The sequence below is a fragment of the Mercenaria mercenaria genome, chromosome 6, assembly GCF_021730395.1.
Source record: "Mercenaria mercenaria strain notata chromosome 6, MADL_Memer_1, whole genome shotgun sequence".
NCBI lineage: Eukaryota > Metazoa > Mollusca > Bivalvia > Venerida > Veneridae > Mercenaria > Mercenaria mercenaria.
This window is the reverse complement of record NC_069366.1, coordinates 85,349,360-85,364,343: the sequence shown is the minus strand read 5'-3', so window position 1 is coordinate 85,364,343 and position 14,984 is coordinate 85,349,360. Positions and strand designations below refer to the sequence as shown.

At 37.5% G+C, this 14,984-nt stretch overlaps 1 protein-coding gene across 1 annotated transcript in view; it reads left to right on the top strand.

The window, feature by feature from the left end:
* The window catches only part of LOC123549885 (uncharacterized), a 61,116-nt gene that overhangs the window by 24,318 nt on the left and 21,814 nt on the right, over positions 1-14,984 (top strand). Inside the window, exons 33-51 of the mRNA XM_053546526.1 lie at positions 455-756; positions 1,153-1,267; positions 4,026-4,228; positions 5,296-5,410; positions 5,985-6,277; positions 6,446-6,611; positions 7,450-7,589; positions 7,896-8,012; positions 8,263-8,377; positions 8,965-9,236; positions 9,642-9,756; positions 10,285-10,502; positions 10,841-10,955; positions 11,673-11,781; positions 12,239-12,413; positions 12,754-12,868; positions 13,153-13,463; positions 14,039-14,153; positions 14,679-14,803. Of these exons, the coding sequence (XP_053402501.1) occupies positions 455-756; positions 1,153-1,267; positions 4,026-4,228; positions 5,296-5,410; positions 5,985-6,277; positions 6,446-6,611; positions 7,450-7,589; positions 7,896-8,012; positions 8,263-8,377; positions 8,965-9,236; positions 9,642-9,756; positions 10,285-10,502; positions 10,841-10,955; positions 11,673-11,781; positions 12,239-12,413; positions 12,754-12,868; positions 13,153-13,463; positions 14,039-14,153; positions 14,679-14,803 (3,236 nt within the window). The remainder of the gene's footprint in view (positions 1-454; positions 757-1,152; positions 1,268-4,025; positions 4,229-5,295; positions 5,411-5,984; positions 6,278-6,445; positions 6,612-7,449; positions 7,590-7,895; positions 8,013-8,262; positions 8,378-8,964; positions 9,237-9,641; positions 9,757-10,284; positions 10,503-10,840; positions 10,956-11,672; positions 11,782-12,238; positions 12,414-12,753; positions 12,869-13,152; positions 13,464-14,038; positions 14,154-14,678; positions 14,804-14,984) is intronic.

Here is a 14,984-nt window from a genome sequence, read left to right as displayed (position 1 = left end):
AAAATGCCTATACGTGTTAATCAGCCAGCCAAGAGAGTGAGAAAATCCTGTTTTTTATGACAGATGATTGCATAAGGGAAGTTGACAGTGAAACAAGAATTCATTTGAGCTGCACCATGAGACAACCAACACAGTAGCTTTGCAACCAGCATGGATCCAGACCAGCCTGCGGATCCGCACAGTCTGGTCAGGATCTGTGTTGTTCGCCAATGGTTTCTCTAATTGCAATAGGCATTAAAAACAAATAGCATGGATCCCAGTCAGACTGTGCAGATGTGTAGGCTGGTCTGGATCAATGCTGGTCGAAAAGTCACTATGTTGGTTTTCTCATTGCGTGGCTCATTTCATGAAAATAACTGTTTAAGGCAAGTGGCTGATTAATACAGGTGACCGCTTAGGAGGTTCAGTTGTATATTGAATTTGAAAACATATTCTTGCTATTATTTTTTGCCAGATGTGCTGCCTACCCAAGCCTGCCAGCTGGCTGTACTCTGGTTGCCGACCCTGCCGATCCTCTGTGTTGTAAAGTACCTTACTGTCAACCAGTGACCAACTCCACCAATCCCTTCCCTACTCTGCCAACTGGAGTCATCAGTGGAGGTAGTGTCACTAAGGCACCAACACCTGCTCCACAACCTCAGCCTGGTGTCTCCACGCCTGCTCCACAACCAGGTGTCTCCACACCAGCTCCACAACCAGGAGTCTCCACACCAGCTCCACAACCAGGAGTTGTAACACCGGCTCCACAACCGAAAGGTAATGACAGAACTGAAATCCTCAAAAGCAGTTCAGCTTAAATAAGTGAACAAGTAATTGTGCCGATTAATTTTTATCTTCAAAATTAAAACTGCTAATTAATGTCTCTGGGAATTAACTGCTTTGACCCAGCCATGTGCTTTTATGCTCCTCTAAATTACAGTCAAACTTCACTGACTATAACTCAACTGTGCTGGCCAAATTTTTTCAAATTATCGGTAGTTCTAGCCATCGAAAAATATAAATTATAAAGTAACTTTGTGGGGACCTGACGATGAGTTCGAGCAAAAGTTTGTTTTCGATTTACCCAAGTTCGAGTGAACGAGGTTCGACTGTAAACGATTTCATAGTAAGATATGTTTCATCACTGACATTTATACATTATGTGTATTACAGCTGGGTGCATTTACAAGGGCAAACTGTATACACAGGGTCAGAGATGGCGAGATGGCTGCGACTACAACTGTGTGTGTCAGAATGGCATGACTGGTGTGTACGAATGTACAGAAATGTATGTACACAGTAGTATTTTATATTTTAATCAAGACTGTTTTCACATATTGCTATCATTGATTGAATCTGTAATACAGAAATTATTGTATCTACCTTTTTATTTGTACTATTTGTTACTGTAGGCTCATTGTGAAGTGACATTTTATACATTTACTGAGTGGCTTGCCGGTCAATAGTCAGAACTATTGACCTTGGTCCATGGTGTTTTATTAAATGACAGAAAGAAATGTTTATATTTATTTTCTTCAAGTTTTGACTAAAGCCTAGAAAAAATAGTGTTAACTACAGACAGGTCAGAAGTACAAACTATTGTCTGGCTATTTATTCCATATTACTCGACATAAATAAGAACATGTACCATTCTTTGTCTTTTATTTATCTCATTGTTATACTGTTAAATGTTTTAAGATCATATAACACATTATGACGAACAAATGACTTAAAATACTTGATTTCTAACTTAATATATTCTACATCTGCTAAGGTAAATGCATCAATAGATCTGAGAAAAACATTGAAAAGTTAAGTTGGCATGTTTTTGGCCGCTCTGTCTTCAAGCGAGAGGAGACCAGGCGCAAGCATGAGACAACACGCGATGCGATGACCCCTAAAAACCGCAGACGGCACCCAGCACACGGACCACACCTGAATGTATGACAGCAGACCTCAGCTCACCACGGCTCCGCACCAAAACGATGCCACGAAGCAAGTCAAGAGCTGCTACCAAACACTCAGTGCTAGAAAGCTGTCTGATATATGTCTGTGCTAAAACAAGAATGACAATATTGGCATTATTGTCCACGAAAACGGCACGCGTTAAATATTCATGAGACAGCCCAATTTTTCAGCTAGTAAAACTAAAATACGGACTGACCGGGCCTACCACACAAAACACCAACTGATGCACCCCAGACACACTTCACCTTGCAAGAAGCAACGCAACATAGGCACCACACAACATTATAGTGAAGCATTACAGACAACGGAATGCAACCAGGGCCTCACCAGTACCATTGTGATGCATTACAGACACTTCATATCGCAAGAAACAACGCAACATAGGCATTACCAACACTATAGTGAAGCACTACGGACAACGGAATGCAACTTGGGCCTCACCAGTACCATAGTGATACATTACAGACACAACCTAGGTTTCGCCAATACTGTAATTATTCACTGTAGAAGCTTCACTACGCAAAAAAGCAAAGCAACCTAGGCATCACCAGAACCTATAGTGGTGCACTACAACCACTTCACAAGCAAGCAACGCAACGCAACGCAATGCAATCTAGGACTCGCCAGTACTATAAGGACGAAATCCTAGTGACCCGAAACAACTTCAGGTCAACCAACCTTAAATAGCAAGGTGCATCTTTTGCAATGAACAACCTTTGGTGTACTGTTTAAGACAATAATGCCCTTGTGATAGGCCCGATAAAGGCAAACATAGCTTCACCAAACTGAGCGGACCGTGTCCATAACTGACAGACGACAACGCAAATTACACTGAACTGTTCCGAATAAAATTCATCACACCAAACGCATAGATATATCTCTAGTTCGGCGTCTACTGTATAAATCGCCACAAAACAAACACCCAACCGGTTATTGTTTAGCAATCTAATTAACTAGATATCTCGCCTGATCCCCTCAATTCAACATTATTTGAGCGACAGTCCTAACATTTAAGGTATAATTACCGATTCATAAAAATTACAAAACACATAAATAACTGCCAGTGAGCCTTATCTTTTATCTAGAAGCTAAGATATAAATGAAAATACCTAAGCTAAAGTAATACACAAGTTCATGTAATTTCTTTCCTATATATTCTTTTACAGAAAATGTCTTAAACATTAATTTAATTTCCGATATCCTAAAAAAGCACACAGTTCCAGTTAAAAACGTTCTAACGAATGCTGTTATTTATCAACACAATACACCTGAATTCCATAAATCGGGAGCTATCCAAAAGTTAATTTCCAGGAAGTGTCTACGGTACTTTGAAGTTCCTTCGACTTGGCTTCTATCACAGAACATTCATTCGTAACTTCTTTGAGTATGATTATAATTTGGATATCGGAGACTTGACAGTGTACGTTGCACTAACAGCTCACTGACATCTTCAATAAACGCCATATAAGAAATCTGTACCCTGAAAGTATAATACAAAACGCAGCAAATCTGACACAAATTTCTCCAGAATGTCAGGTCTTTCACCAAAAAAACTAACTTAACCATAAAAAACTACTGCATTAGCAACTTTAGGGGTGTGGCGGGAGGGTAAGTTTATCTTTACTGAACGACATGTAGAAGAACTGTAGATTCTGTCAGTCAGTGTATAATAACGGTCTATTCGCCCTTTCAGACGCAATGTGAGAAATCTGCACGGGCTTTTTGCTTTTATACCGAACAACTGGCTGTGTTCTCAGCTCGCTGAACATGCACATCAGTACTGTATTGATAAAATGAGAACCAGTTCAACTGAATAATAAAGGCCGATTAATCCCGAATCCTTAGCAACTAACAAACATTTTAAGTCTCAAGGAATAAATGAAATTATTTTAAAGAAATAATTTATATTATATAAAGAGTCATGCGATAGTGTAAAGATTATATAAAATGGAAAATTGTTTTACTTTGTACCCTCATTGGTTGTATAGATTAGATATGATACCACTGCCATTGTTGAAATGTAGATTCATAAATATATTCATTTGTTAGGATATAATATTCAATTTCTCTATCTCCAGCTGCCCCAAATATCCATCACTTCCACCACAGTGTAGAATGGTACAGGACTACAACCAGCCTTGCTGCAAGAAACCCTACTGTGATTTCTCTGGTACCACTGGAGAGGTCACCGGCCAGGGCAGCACCCCTGTCCCCATGCCAGGTGTTTCCACAATAGCACCTCAGCCAGGATCCTTCAACACACCTGCCCCAACCCCAAAAAGTAAGTATGAATTCCTTTGGCTTTTTGTTCATTGATTAAAACTTATAATCTGTTGAAACACTGTTTAAATTATGTCAAATCGCAGTTTATATTGTAGGGATAACGCATGTTTTTTCGTGTTATAACATCTGCAGAATCCCGAGGGATTCTGCAAATGTTATAACACGAAATGAACATGCGCTAATGCTATTCTAGCATAAATCGCGTAAAAACTGATAAATGGATACAATGTCTCTCAACGTCATTAATTTTCCACGAAATGCGCGGGAATGTCTGAGTTGTTTTTTACGTTGACGTCATTTCGTTTTGAATTATCCGTTTAAGGGCCGAATGACGTTTACGCTTTGCCACGGAACACGCATATATAAAAATGTGTTATAACAGCACGCGAGCGCGATAATCGCTCTGTTAACACACGTTTTCTCTCCTGTTAAAACACCCCTGAAAAGTGACAAGAACAGCAGTTTTATGCTAGAATGTGTAATACAGTTAAACAAGTCTTGGCAGCCATCTGTATTAAGCAGACGCTTTGCTTAAACAGTCAGTGTGCTTACTTTACATATTGTTTTTTTTCTTGTATTTTTTACTAATCTTAGGCAGCCACCCTCCTTCAGCAGCCACATTTTGTCTCTCTTCCCTGGACTTGCAGCTTAATACAGATTTGACTGTTTTTATTGCGTTCATTTTCTGTAATACATTTTCTTGACATTTTCGAGTTCTTTTTCATCTTAATTTTCAAGATTAAGCCGCGCAATGAGAAAACCAACATAGACGACTGCGCCGATGCGCAGACTGGTCTGGATCCATGCTGTTTGCTTTCAAAGACTATTGCAATTAGAGAAACCGTAAGCTTAACCGTATGCAAAGCCACTTTGTTGCTTTTCTCATGGCATGGCTCATTTTTCAGTAATTGAGGAGCAACATTTCAACATTGTTGTTTATTCTCTGGTGAAAATTTTCAACGTTTTTGAAATTTAAGCATTCTGCTAGTGAAATATTTATGAAATTGTACAATTTTTATGAATTTTGTCTGAAGAATTAACATTTTTGTTGTTTTTTAATTGCAGAATTGTGCAGTTACAATGGTGTATTGTTCAAGCAGGGAGACAGATGGGACGATGGGTGTGACCTGAAATGTGTCTGTGAGAATGAGATGACTGGATACTATAGATGTAACCAGAGGTCAGTGTATGCTTTTAAATCTTGCAGATGCCATGTGTTAAATTAAAGGGAGCACTGATCTAGTGGTTAAGGTTTCGGCCGCACAACCTGGGGGTCATGGGTTTTGAACCTCACTGTGTTCATTACCTAGCTGTCTTGTACGACGCCAGTACTGTTTTTTTTTTGTAGGAAGTGGACTCTGGAATGATTCAAATAAGACTGAAGCTTTCATCACAATCAAATTAATAGATTATGTTTGAAACCTTTTTGCGTAATCTATATGTGAAAGATCCTTACATTTTTTATGGTCCTTGAAAATTGCTTCTATATGAAAGTCTTCATAATGTTCTTTGACTTACTTTCTGAAAGGTAACCATTTGTTTGATGATGACAGAAATTTAAGAAAGGTGTAAGAAGCAACAAAAATATAATGAAAAAAGTGTAAGATTTGAATTAGTTCAGGTTTGCTAGCAGTATAGTCACTCTCTTGAAGTATGGTAAAGCTAACAAAATAAGGTGATTAGATTTTAATTATAAAAAATTACGTCTTTGTTGTAGCAGTGAGATTAATAAAATGTGAAAAACAATATTTCAGATGTGCCCAGTACCAGAGCGTACCAGCCGGATGCACTCTGGAGACTGATCCCAATGACCCATGCTGCCGGGTACCAGTCTGCAAGAACCTGCCAACACCAGCACCAAACCCAACACAGTCACCAAATCCAAACCCCAACCCATTCCCAACAATTGCACCTACATATCTTCCAGGCCAGTCCACACCTAAACCAGGTGTGAACCCAACACCAGCACCCAACATGACACCGGGGCCATCTGTGAACCCAACACCATACCTACCGACACTTGCGCCACCGATCATCAACGGACAAGGTAAACAGTTTGGTCGCACTTAAATTATGTTAAAGAAAGATAGTTTATTAAAGAGTTATTTATTAATTATAGAATTTGAATATTTCAACTTCCGTTTTGAATAACCCAGAAAATTTATTTCTTAATGTCTATACCAGTTTTCATGAAAATACTACATATTTATTAAAGGAGTGACACCAACACCACAACCTGGTGTAACTACAAACAAGCCACCTCTTCCTGTTTGTGTATACAATGGTAAATCCTACATGGAGGGTCAAAAATGGCAGGATGGTTGTCAGTACAACTGCGAGTGTGTTGATGGTATGTCTGGCCAGTACAGGTGTACCGAAAGGTAATGTGCAGTTAGATATTCCACATTTATGGTTGATTAAGAATATTGAGGGATGATATTGAACTCTTCTCACTTAACTAAGGTGTAATTTTCCCCCCTAGAATTAAAACTAATAAATCTGTGACCCAATGTTGATGAGATCCATCTCCCTGAATAAACTACTGTGAAATTAGTTAATTTTGTGTGCTTTAAATTTCGTGGTTTTTGAGAAAGCGACTATTTTTTAGGGGATATGAATTAGTGGATTTCAACTTTTGAAGATAAAATGAGCCGTGCCATGAGAAAACCAACATAATGGCTTTGCGACCAGCATGGATCCAGACCAGCCTGCGCATCCGCGCAGTCTGGTCAGGATCCATGCTGTTCGCTTTCAAAGCCTATTGTTATTAGAGAAACTGTTAGCGAACAGCAAGGATCCTGACCAGACTGCGCAGATGCGCAGGCTGGTCTGGATCCATGCTGGTCGCAAAGCCACTGTGTTGGTTTTCCCATGGCGCGGCTCAAATGAATGAAAATTTTCTTTCTTTATTGGAATTTAATTTCAGGGATTGGCGCATCCATGAAATACATGAAAATATTAGTCCTCCAAGAAAACTTGTGATTTCAAAGTATTGCATTTGAGCATTTAAAAAGGTTTAACCAGACCTTAAATTAACTAAAATTGTCTGTATCCCCGTGTGAACTTATTGATACAGTCTTACCTGAATTTTCATGCTGTAAACATAGTTTGGTGAAGAATTATTTCTAATTGAAACTCCAACATGTGATTTAATGTTTTGTATTCATACTTTTTTTATATTTTACAATATTATGTGTACTGTATATATATTGCATATAGATGTGCTGTGTACCCAGCTATACCCAGCAACTGTAGAATGGTAACCAGTCAAGCAGACCCATGCTGCAAGGTCCCAGAATGTACACAGGTCCAGCCAACACCACAACCAAACCCATACAATACACCACGACCTCTTCCAGGTCAGTAATTCCAAAAATAGTTGCTTATAGTTCTATGTTTAGTTTATAAGATAAACTTGATTCATATTTTATCAACTTCTTTTCTGGATAAACCAGTATCTGTGTCATGGTGAGGGGTGCTGTTATTTCAGCAGGTGGAAATAATATCTCCTCCTCTCATTTAAGTCCATATTTGTTTCCATACAAAATTTCATCATTGTAACATTTTATTTTTGAAATAAAATCCATTTTTATAGATAATAATCTAAAAACTGACAGGAGAGTTTGAAGTTTTACTAGTATCTACATGTGACATACTTTTTTCAGGAGTTTCTACAATCAAGCCTCCACTAGGACCAGTATCTACACTGGCCCCTAATCCACTCAACCCAAATCCTACACCAGGGCCAAATGTAACCCCTGCTCCTCAACCAATGCCAAAACGTAAGTTCCGGGTAAACAAGTGTCATGTTTTCTGTTGAATGCTCCTTTTTTTTGTACATTTTTATCTTTTTGCCTATTTTTTTTTTTTAAATATTAAGGCTTAAAATTAGTCTTTATTTTTAATTATTCAATTAAAAAATTTTCACATCTGTTCGATGCTTCTTAAAATATGCAATTTAGAATTTTGAAAATTAACAAACCTTTATGTTAGTTGCTGTGTAAGTTAAATGCTTGCAATATATGTATTCAGAATACTGTGTAATGAATGGCATACAGTACACACAAGGACAGAGATGGAACCAGGGCTGTGACAAGATATGCGTCTGTGATGATGCCTCAACTGGACATTACACATGTAATCAGAGGTATAATTCATAATGTGTATTATGATCTTGAATACCAAAAGTAAATAATTGTTATCAGTTGTAATGCGCCTGTAAACATGTATATCCAGTTCGATAATAAAAATGGCTTTTTCAGTGCTTTCTTTTATGTGTTAAGCAATATTATCCTATACCTATTTTTCTCTTCCAATCAGCTATTTGCATTTGTACCACTTGACCATCCAATATATATCCATATTGGAAACATTCTATTCTGTATTGGATGATGCAACAGTTTTGCTTTGAATCGCCATGTTTAGTAAACAGTAAAAGCCATTGACTGATAAAAAATACTTGAATGAATATCAGCATGTGTAAATGCTTGACCTGATATTTCTTTTTAACATTGTCTTATATGATAGATTATATTTTTGGACTCCCAGCTATCCATAAAACTTGATGGACACAATGGCTTGTCCAGTATGTTTCTTCAAATGAGAACTCAACCCAGTACATTGCCATATTGTACATAACATTGTTTTATGGCCTAAGATTGTCTATGCTTAATTTATTTCTTATATATAAATATGGTTCTGGATGATTATATCTTCAACTGATTATTTTTGCAGATGTAAAATATATCCTACTGTACCAAATGATTGCACAATGGTTCCCGATCCGAATGATCCAATGTGTTGCCAGGTCCCACAATGTATCCAAGTGCCAGGAACCAATGGATACCCAACTCCAGGACCAACAGATAAACCACAGATATACACAAACGCTCCACATGCAGTGGTGACCGGAACTGGTACCCCACCCACTCCACTACCAAGAACAACTGTGGCACCACAGCCCGGTGTGTCCCAACCAGCAACTCCTGCTCCACAGCCAGTACCAAGTATGTGTGACACCTTACTTAATTTTTTCATTTGGTTGTGTTTTGTGTTAAAATGTACCTTTAACTTTTCCATCATATATTCATATAGGCAAGCATAGTGGTAACAGTTGAGAGTTTGAGACTTTTGTTTGACAAAAATGGTCCATGATGACTGACGAAAAGCTTTGTATTTATGAGTAACGGCTCCCTGGTGGTGTTTCAGCTTGGGGAAAGTTGTTAAGTTACTTTCAAGCTGTTAACAAAGATACATTTTAGCAGATAAAGCCTAGCAAAGAAATGTATCCAGATACACAGTGACATTTGTAAAAGCATAATCAACACTGCTAACAGATACAGTGCCCTATAAATATATGTGTTATTATTTTACAGTGTCATTGTAATGAATATGTTCTATACATTTTACAGAGGTTTGTGTGTACAAGGGACAGCAGTATAACCAGGGACAGAGATGGCAAGATGGCTGTGACTTCAACTGTGTCTGTGACAATGGAATGACAGGAAAATATACCTGCACAGCCAGGTAGGCAAACATTTATACCAGTATAAGCTGGTTTGATTAGTATATGAAACTATAAAATTCTTTAGTCTGGTGGACTTTAACTGGTGTTTCATAAGGACTACAGTCAAACCTGTATTAAGCAGGCAGACAAAGGAGCAAAATAACCTGGCTGGTTAAGGCAGGTGGTTGTTTAAAAAAGAATGGAAATCAGAACAGCATGTCAATTTCAGAAGTAAGCTGCTGAAAACAAGTCTCTGTTTAAGTTAGGTGACTGTTTTGGTAGGTTTAGCTTTCTGTTTTTCTTCTCTGTTCTTAGAAAAGACCATAAAACACTGAATTTAATAGAACTTTTTTAAACTGCTGTTGGTTGCTAGTAGTAAGAATATGTGTGGGATACATTTATATGTTTTTTGCATTGTTCAGTAGAAAGAGAGTGAAAGCCTACTGGACCATGTTAATCATATATGAAAACTTTAGAGATTTATATTAAGTATGAATGTTGTGAAATAGCATAATTTAGTAGTAATAACAAAACTAACAATATTTCAGGTGTGGAGATTATCCGAACTTGCCGAGACAGTGCAGACTTCAGAGAGATCCAAGAGACTATTGCTGCTACATTCCAGTATGTGACTGGTCTGCTACTACGCCAGCTCCTGTCTTTACCCCAGCTCCAGTACCAGGATCCACCATGGTACCAGTGCCAGGTGTTTCCACTGTTGCGCCACAACCAGGAACTAGGACCACTCTTGCTCCTCAACCCAAAGGTCAGTACTTTAAAGGCTCATAATTTTTATGATGCATAAATAAGATAATCATATGCAAATGAGGTTCTCAATACAAATTGCACTCATATCCTTGACTTTTCTGTTTGGTAATATTTGTGCTTTCTTTAACACACACATTAAAGTGCTAAGATTTGATTAGTATGTCACCAATCATTTAATAAATCTCTGTAAAATAATGCTAACTCAGGTCACAGGTACAAATCATTCCAGTGGTGATATAAAATATATGTAGGTAATGCCCTATTCAGACTATTTTCCTGCAAAAAAGTGTACACATATGTAATATATATATAGTTACATTTTTTAAAATATTTCAGCACTCTGTGTGATGAATGGAGTAACATTTGGCCAAGGACAGGTACTCAATGACGGCTGTGCTCAGAGATGCAGATGTGATGATGCCAGTACAAACTACTACAACTGTTATGACAGGTAATGTACAAACACAGCATAACCCCGAATAACAGCACCTCTGTAGAGTGAATACCTCTCCTTTTCCCCCATTAGAGTAAAGGAACTTCTCCAGAGCAACATCCTCGGTACAACAAATGCATTTTATAGTCTACATTTCAGAGTCAGAACATAAAGGACTATTGGCCTAGTTTCATGTCCCCAATATAGTTTTATCCATTTATCCTTTTTTCTTTGAAGAAAGACTTTGTATATCCTTCTCGATCATTGATGATTAGAGAAAAACTCAAGATTTAGGCAGCTTACTGAATTTGGAAATGTGTGGAAAAAAACAGAAGTAAATGTAGAGGCTACTTCAAGCCCATCCACTCGGCTCAGTAGGGAGAGAGCTGATCTTCTGATCATTGTTGTGAGGCATAATTATGGTCTCCATGATGATTTGGTAATATGCATTATATCTGAAATCCTTCGTCCTCCACCTCCAATTTATGTGGAGAAGTTGGTTGTTACTTTTGGAGAAGATGTCAGTACTGGTACAGAATCCAGGATAACAGGTTTGTTAACTGCCTATCGTTACCTCACTGAAATTCTGTTAAATGGGGCTACACCCAAACACCAAAGTAGATACCTGGTACTTGAAAGGATTATCTTGAAATTTGACATTAATATACCAAGCAGTGTGAATTCTCTGTGACCTTTTCACCTTATATCTGCACAACATAATATTATGTTTTTCAGATGTGCTTCATTTGCCCAAGTACCAAAGGGTTGTATAATGGTAACAGATCCCAGTGATGCCTGCTGCCAGATTCCACAATGTAACATCATGCCCACACCTAGACCTAATGTACGTTTTATTTTTCTATATTTCTTTAAGAAATGAATGCTTTCCATTATTTCAGACCATTTCTGTTTGATATCTGAATTTCATAATACTTTTTTTTGTGGGATGAGGGGTGAGAGTGTGGGGAGGATATAAATTTGTGGGGTTTACATTTTGAAGATTAGATTATTGGGAATTTTATTTGTTTGTTTGGATTTGATTTCATGGATTGATACGATTATGAAATCCATGAAAATTAGTCCCCCAGAAATATTTATGACTTCACAGTATATTAATGTAATATTTTGTACAGGAGTTTTGTGTGAAAATGATTGATAACCTTTTCTCTGGCTTCCTCATTAAAATTTCATTATTAATGATTAACGAGAATTGTCAGTTTAGATGCAGTTACTTTTGCTTTGAGCTGATTATGTTATTCTAGTTAAAGGGATATTTTTATACATAGCATATATATTTACAGATGACACCAGCACCTAACCCTCTAGGAACCACTGTTGCTCCAGTACTGTTACCGGGTCAGACACTGGCACCACAGCCCCACACATTCCCAACTCCCGCACCTTCCCCGATCCCAACTGCCGTCCCTGGACAGATCATTAGTAAACCAGATGCAACAAGACCTCCACAACAGAGAGGTAACTTAATACACTCTTATTGTGCTGATTTTACCTAGGTTTTCTTCCACTGTTAAAGGTAGCTATCATTTGTAAAACGAATGAAAATTGAAATAGAAATCATGCTTAGAAGTGTTTAGCCAGGGCTAGGAACATTCAGAAAACTCACTTTGGTTGTATTTTGTTCTTCCTTATATTTTGCATTTTTCAAACCACACCCACTTTTTAGAACTGTTCACCATAGAGGCTGATTATGTAGAATTTGTTTCATTTCTTGCATACACAAATATTGTGTTTATATCTTGTCTGTCACAAATTAGAAAATTAGTAACTGACAGTGAGCATTATATTTTTCCTCAAGGATTCTGTGTATATAAGGGAATACAATACACAAAGGGCCAGACCTGGGATGATGGATGTCTATACAACTGTGTATGTCTCGATGATATGACAGGACAATACAAATGTACTGAAAGGTAATAAATATCACACAGTGTTTAACCATACAGATGATTAATTGTTCCTTTTAACTGGTGCTGAACAGTTGTATAGATAAATACCAGACAGAATTATATTGATGTCAATGGTTTATTTCTTGTACTATGCCCGTGTGATCATGCATGTATATAAACATTTCACCATAAGAAAAATTTTGTTAAAATGTGGATACATATATAATTGTACATACTACTTACAGACTTCTTGTGAACCTGTTAAAATTTATTTTTGTATGTTTTTTAAAGATTTTTATGTACTTCAGGTGTCCAAGATATCCAAACATTCCAACATACTGCGTGTTGGTACAGGATCCGAATGATCAGTGCTGCAAGACACCATACTGTCCAAATGTTGTGCCAACCCCAGCACCCAACATGACACCTGCACCAATACCAGGAATCACACTCAACCCACCTACACTTGGCCCGAGAACACCTGCTCCGGTACCTGGGCAGTCAACAATAGCACCACAGCCAGGACATCCTACATTGGCACCACAGCCCGGCACCGTGGCACCAGATCCGTTCCTGCATCCAACACCATCAACACCAAAACCACAACCACTTCCCAAAAGTGATTATTTATCATTTGTCTTGACTCTCAGACTTGTACTCATACCTCATCATTTATAGCTAAGGTTTAAGCTTGACTGAAATGAAATATTGATTTTTTATGTGTTCTCCAAATCAGCTGTTTTGGAAATGCCTCTACTAGTATTTAAGGAGGACTCTTTGGGCATTGAATTCTTCATGTGAGGAAACCATTCAGCTGGCTTATGGAAGGTTGGTGGTTCTACCCAGGTGCCTGCTCAGGATGAAATAATGCCAGGAGGTCCACCTGGGATCTTCCTCTACCACCAAAATTTATAATTGTGTCTGTGTGATGGTTAACCAAACCCAAAAACGAGACAAAGAGGACCCCTAACATGGTTGAACCTCTTCCTCAAAGCTTTTTAAGTTCATTCAAAATTTTGACTTTGATTAGGCATGAAAGATGTATGCATAAAAATAGTTGCCATGTTTAAGCATTGTTGTTCGATTACAGTTTTCATGATGTAATAATAAATGAGACAATTAAGATTATGTAAAAGCAGTAATACCATTAATTGTCGGTACATAGATATTACCATTGATTTTAATTTATTTCAGATGTGTGTATTATGAGTGGTAAGGCGTATACTCAAGGCCAGACATGGTACGATGGCTGTAAACAGATTTGTGTATGTGACGATGGCATGACTGGACATTACACGTGCAATCAAAGGTTACATAATATTTTTATATGTTACAGTAAAACTTGGATATAATGATCGAAACATGACTAATGAAAGATATTTTGTAGCGCAGTCTCCTTGCATACATAACACTGAAATGATGTGATATCATCAATATTTGTGGTGGATAATTTTTGTAGATATTATGATTGAGTCAAACCACAAAATTAAATTCCAATAAACAAGTAAAATGTCCTAATTTAAAAGTTAAAATCTACAAATTCATAACCCCACCAAATAGCCATTTTAGCCGAAACCACAGAATTTTGTGCCCTCAAAATTAAATGATTTTACATTAAGTTTTCCATTAAATACTTTCTATTCACTAGAATCATATTTTCACTTCCAGATAATTTTTAATGTGACGAGGGCAGATTTATGAGAGAATCTGAAGAAAAACAAATTTTATGATGTTAAATTTTGCAAATGTAAAAAGTTTACAGTTTCCAAATATCCATGGAGCATTAAATCATTCCCCACACCTGTTATTGTGAAAGATGTTCTGTTTTCTGCAGATGTGCGACATACACGGGGTACTCCTCATCTTCATGTATCTACGTACCTGATCCCAACGATCCAGTGTGCTGTCAGATACCACAGTGTAACCAAGTTAACAGTACAGTACCCGCACCTGTCACAGGTACGGTATAAATGTTTTAAAATACAGTATAACCTATCTACAATGACACCAATTTTCTTTCCTGTAACAGAAAAATTCTTAGTAAATTAATATCTTCAGAGCAACAACCTCTTTGAAAGCAAGTGGGTTTGTGTCTTCCCATTGTTCTTTGATCCAGCAATGTTGTACTGTAAATAGATTC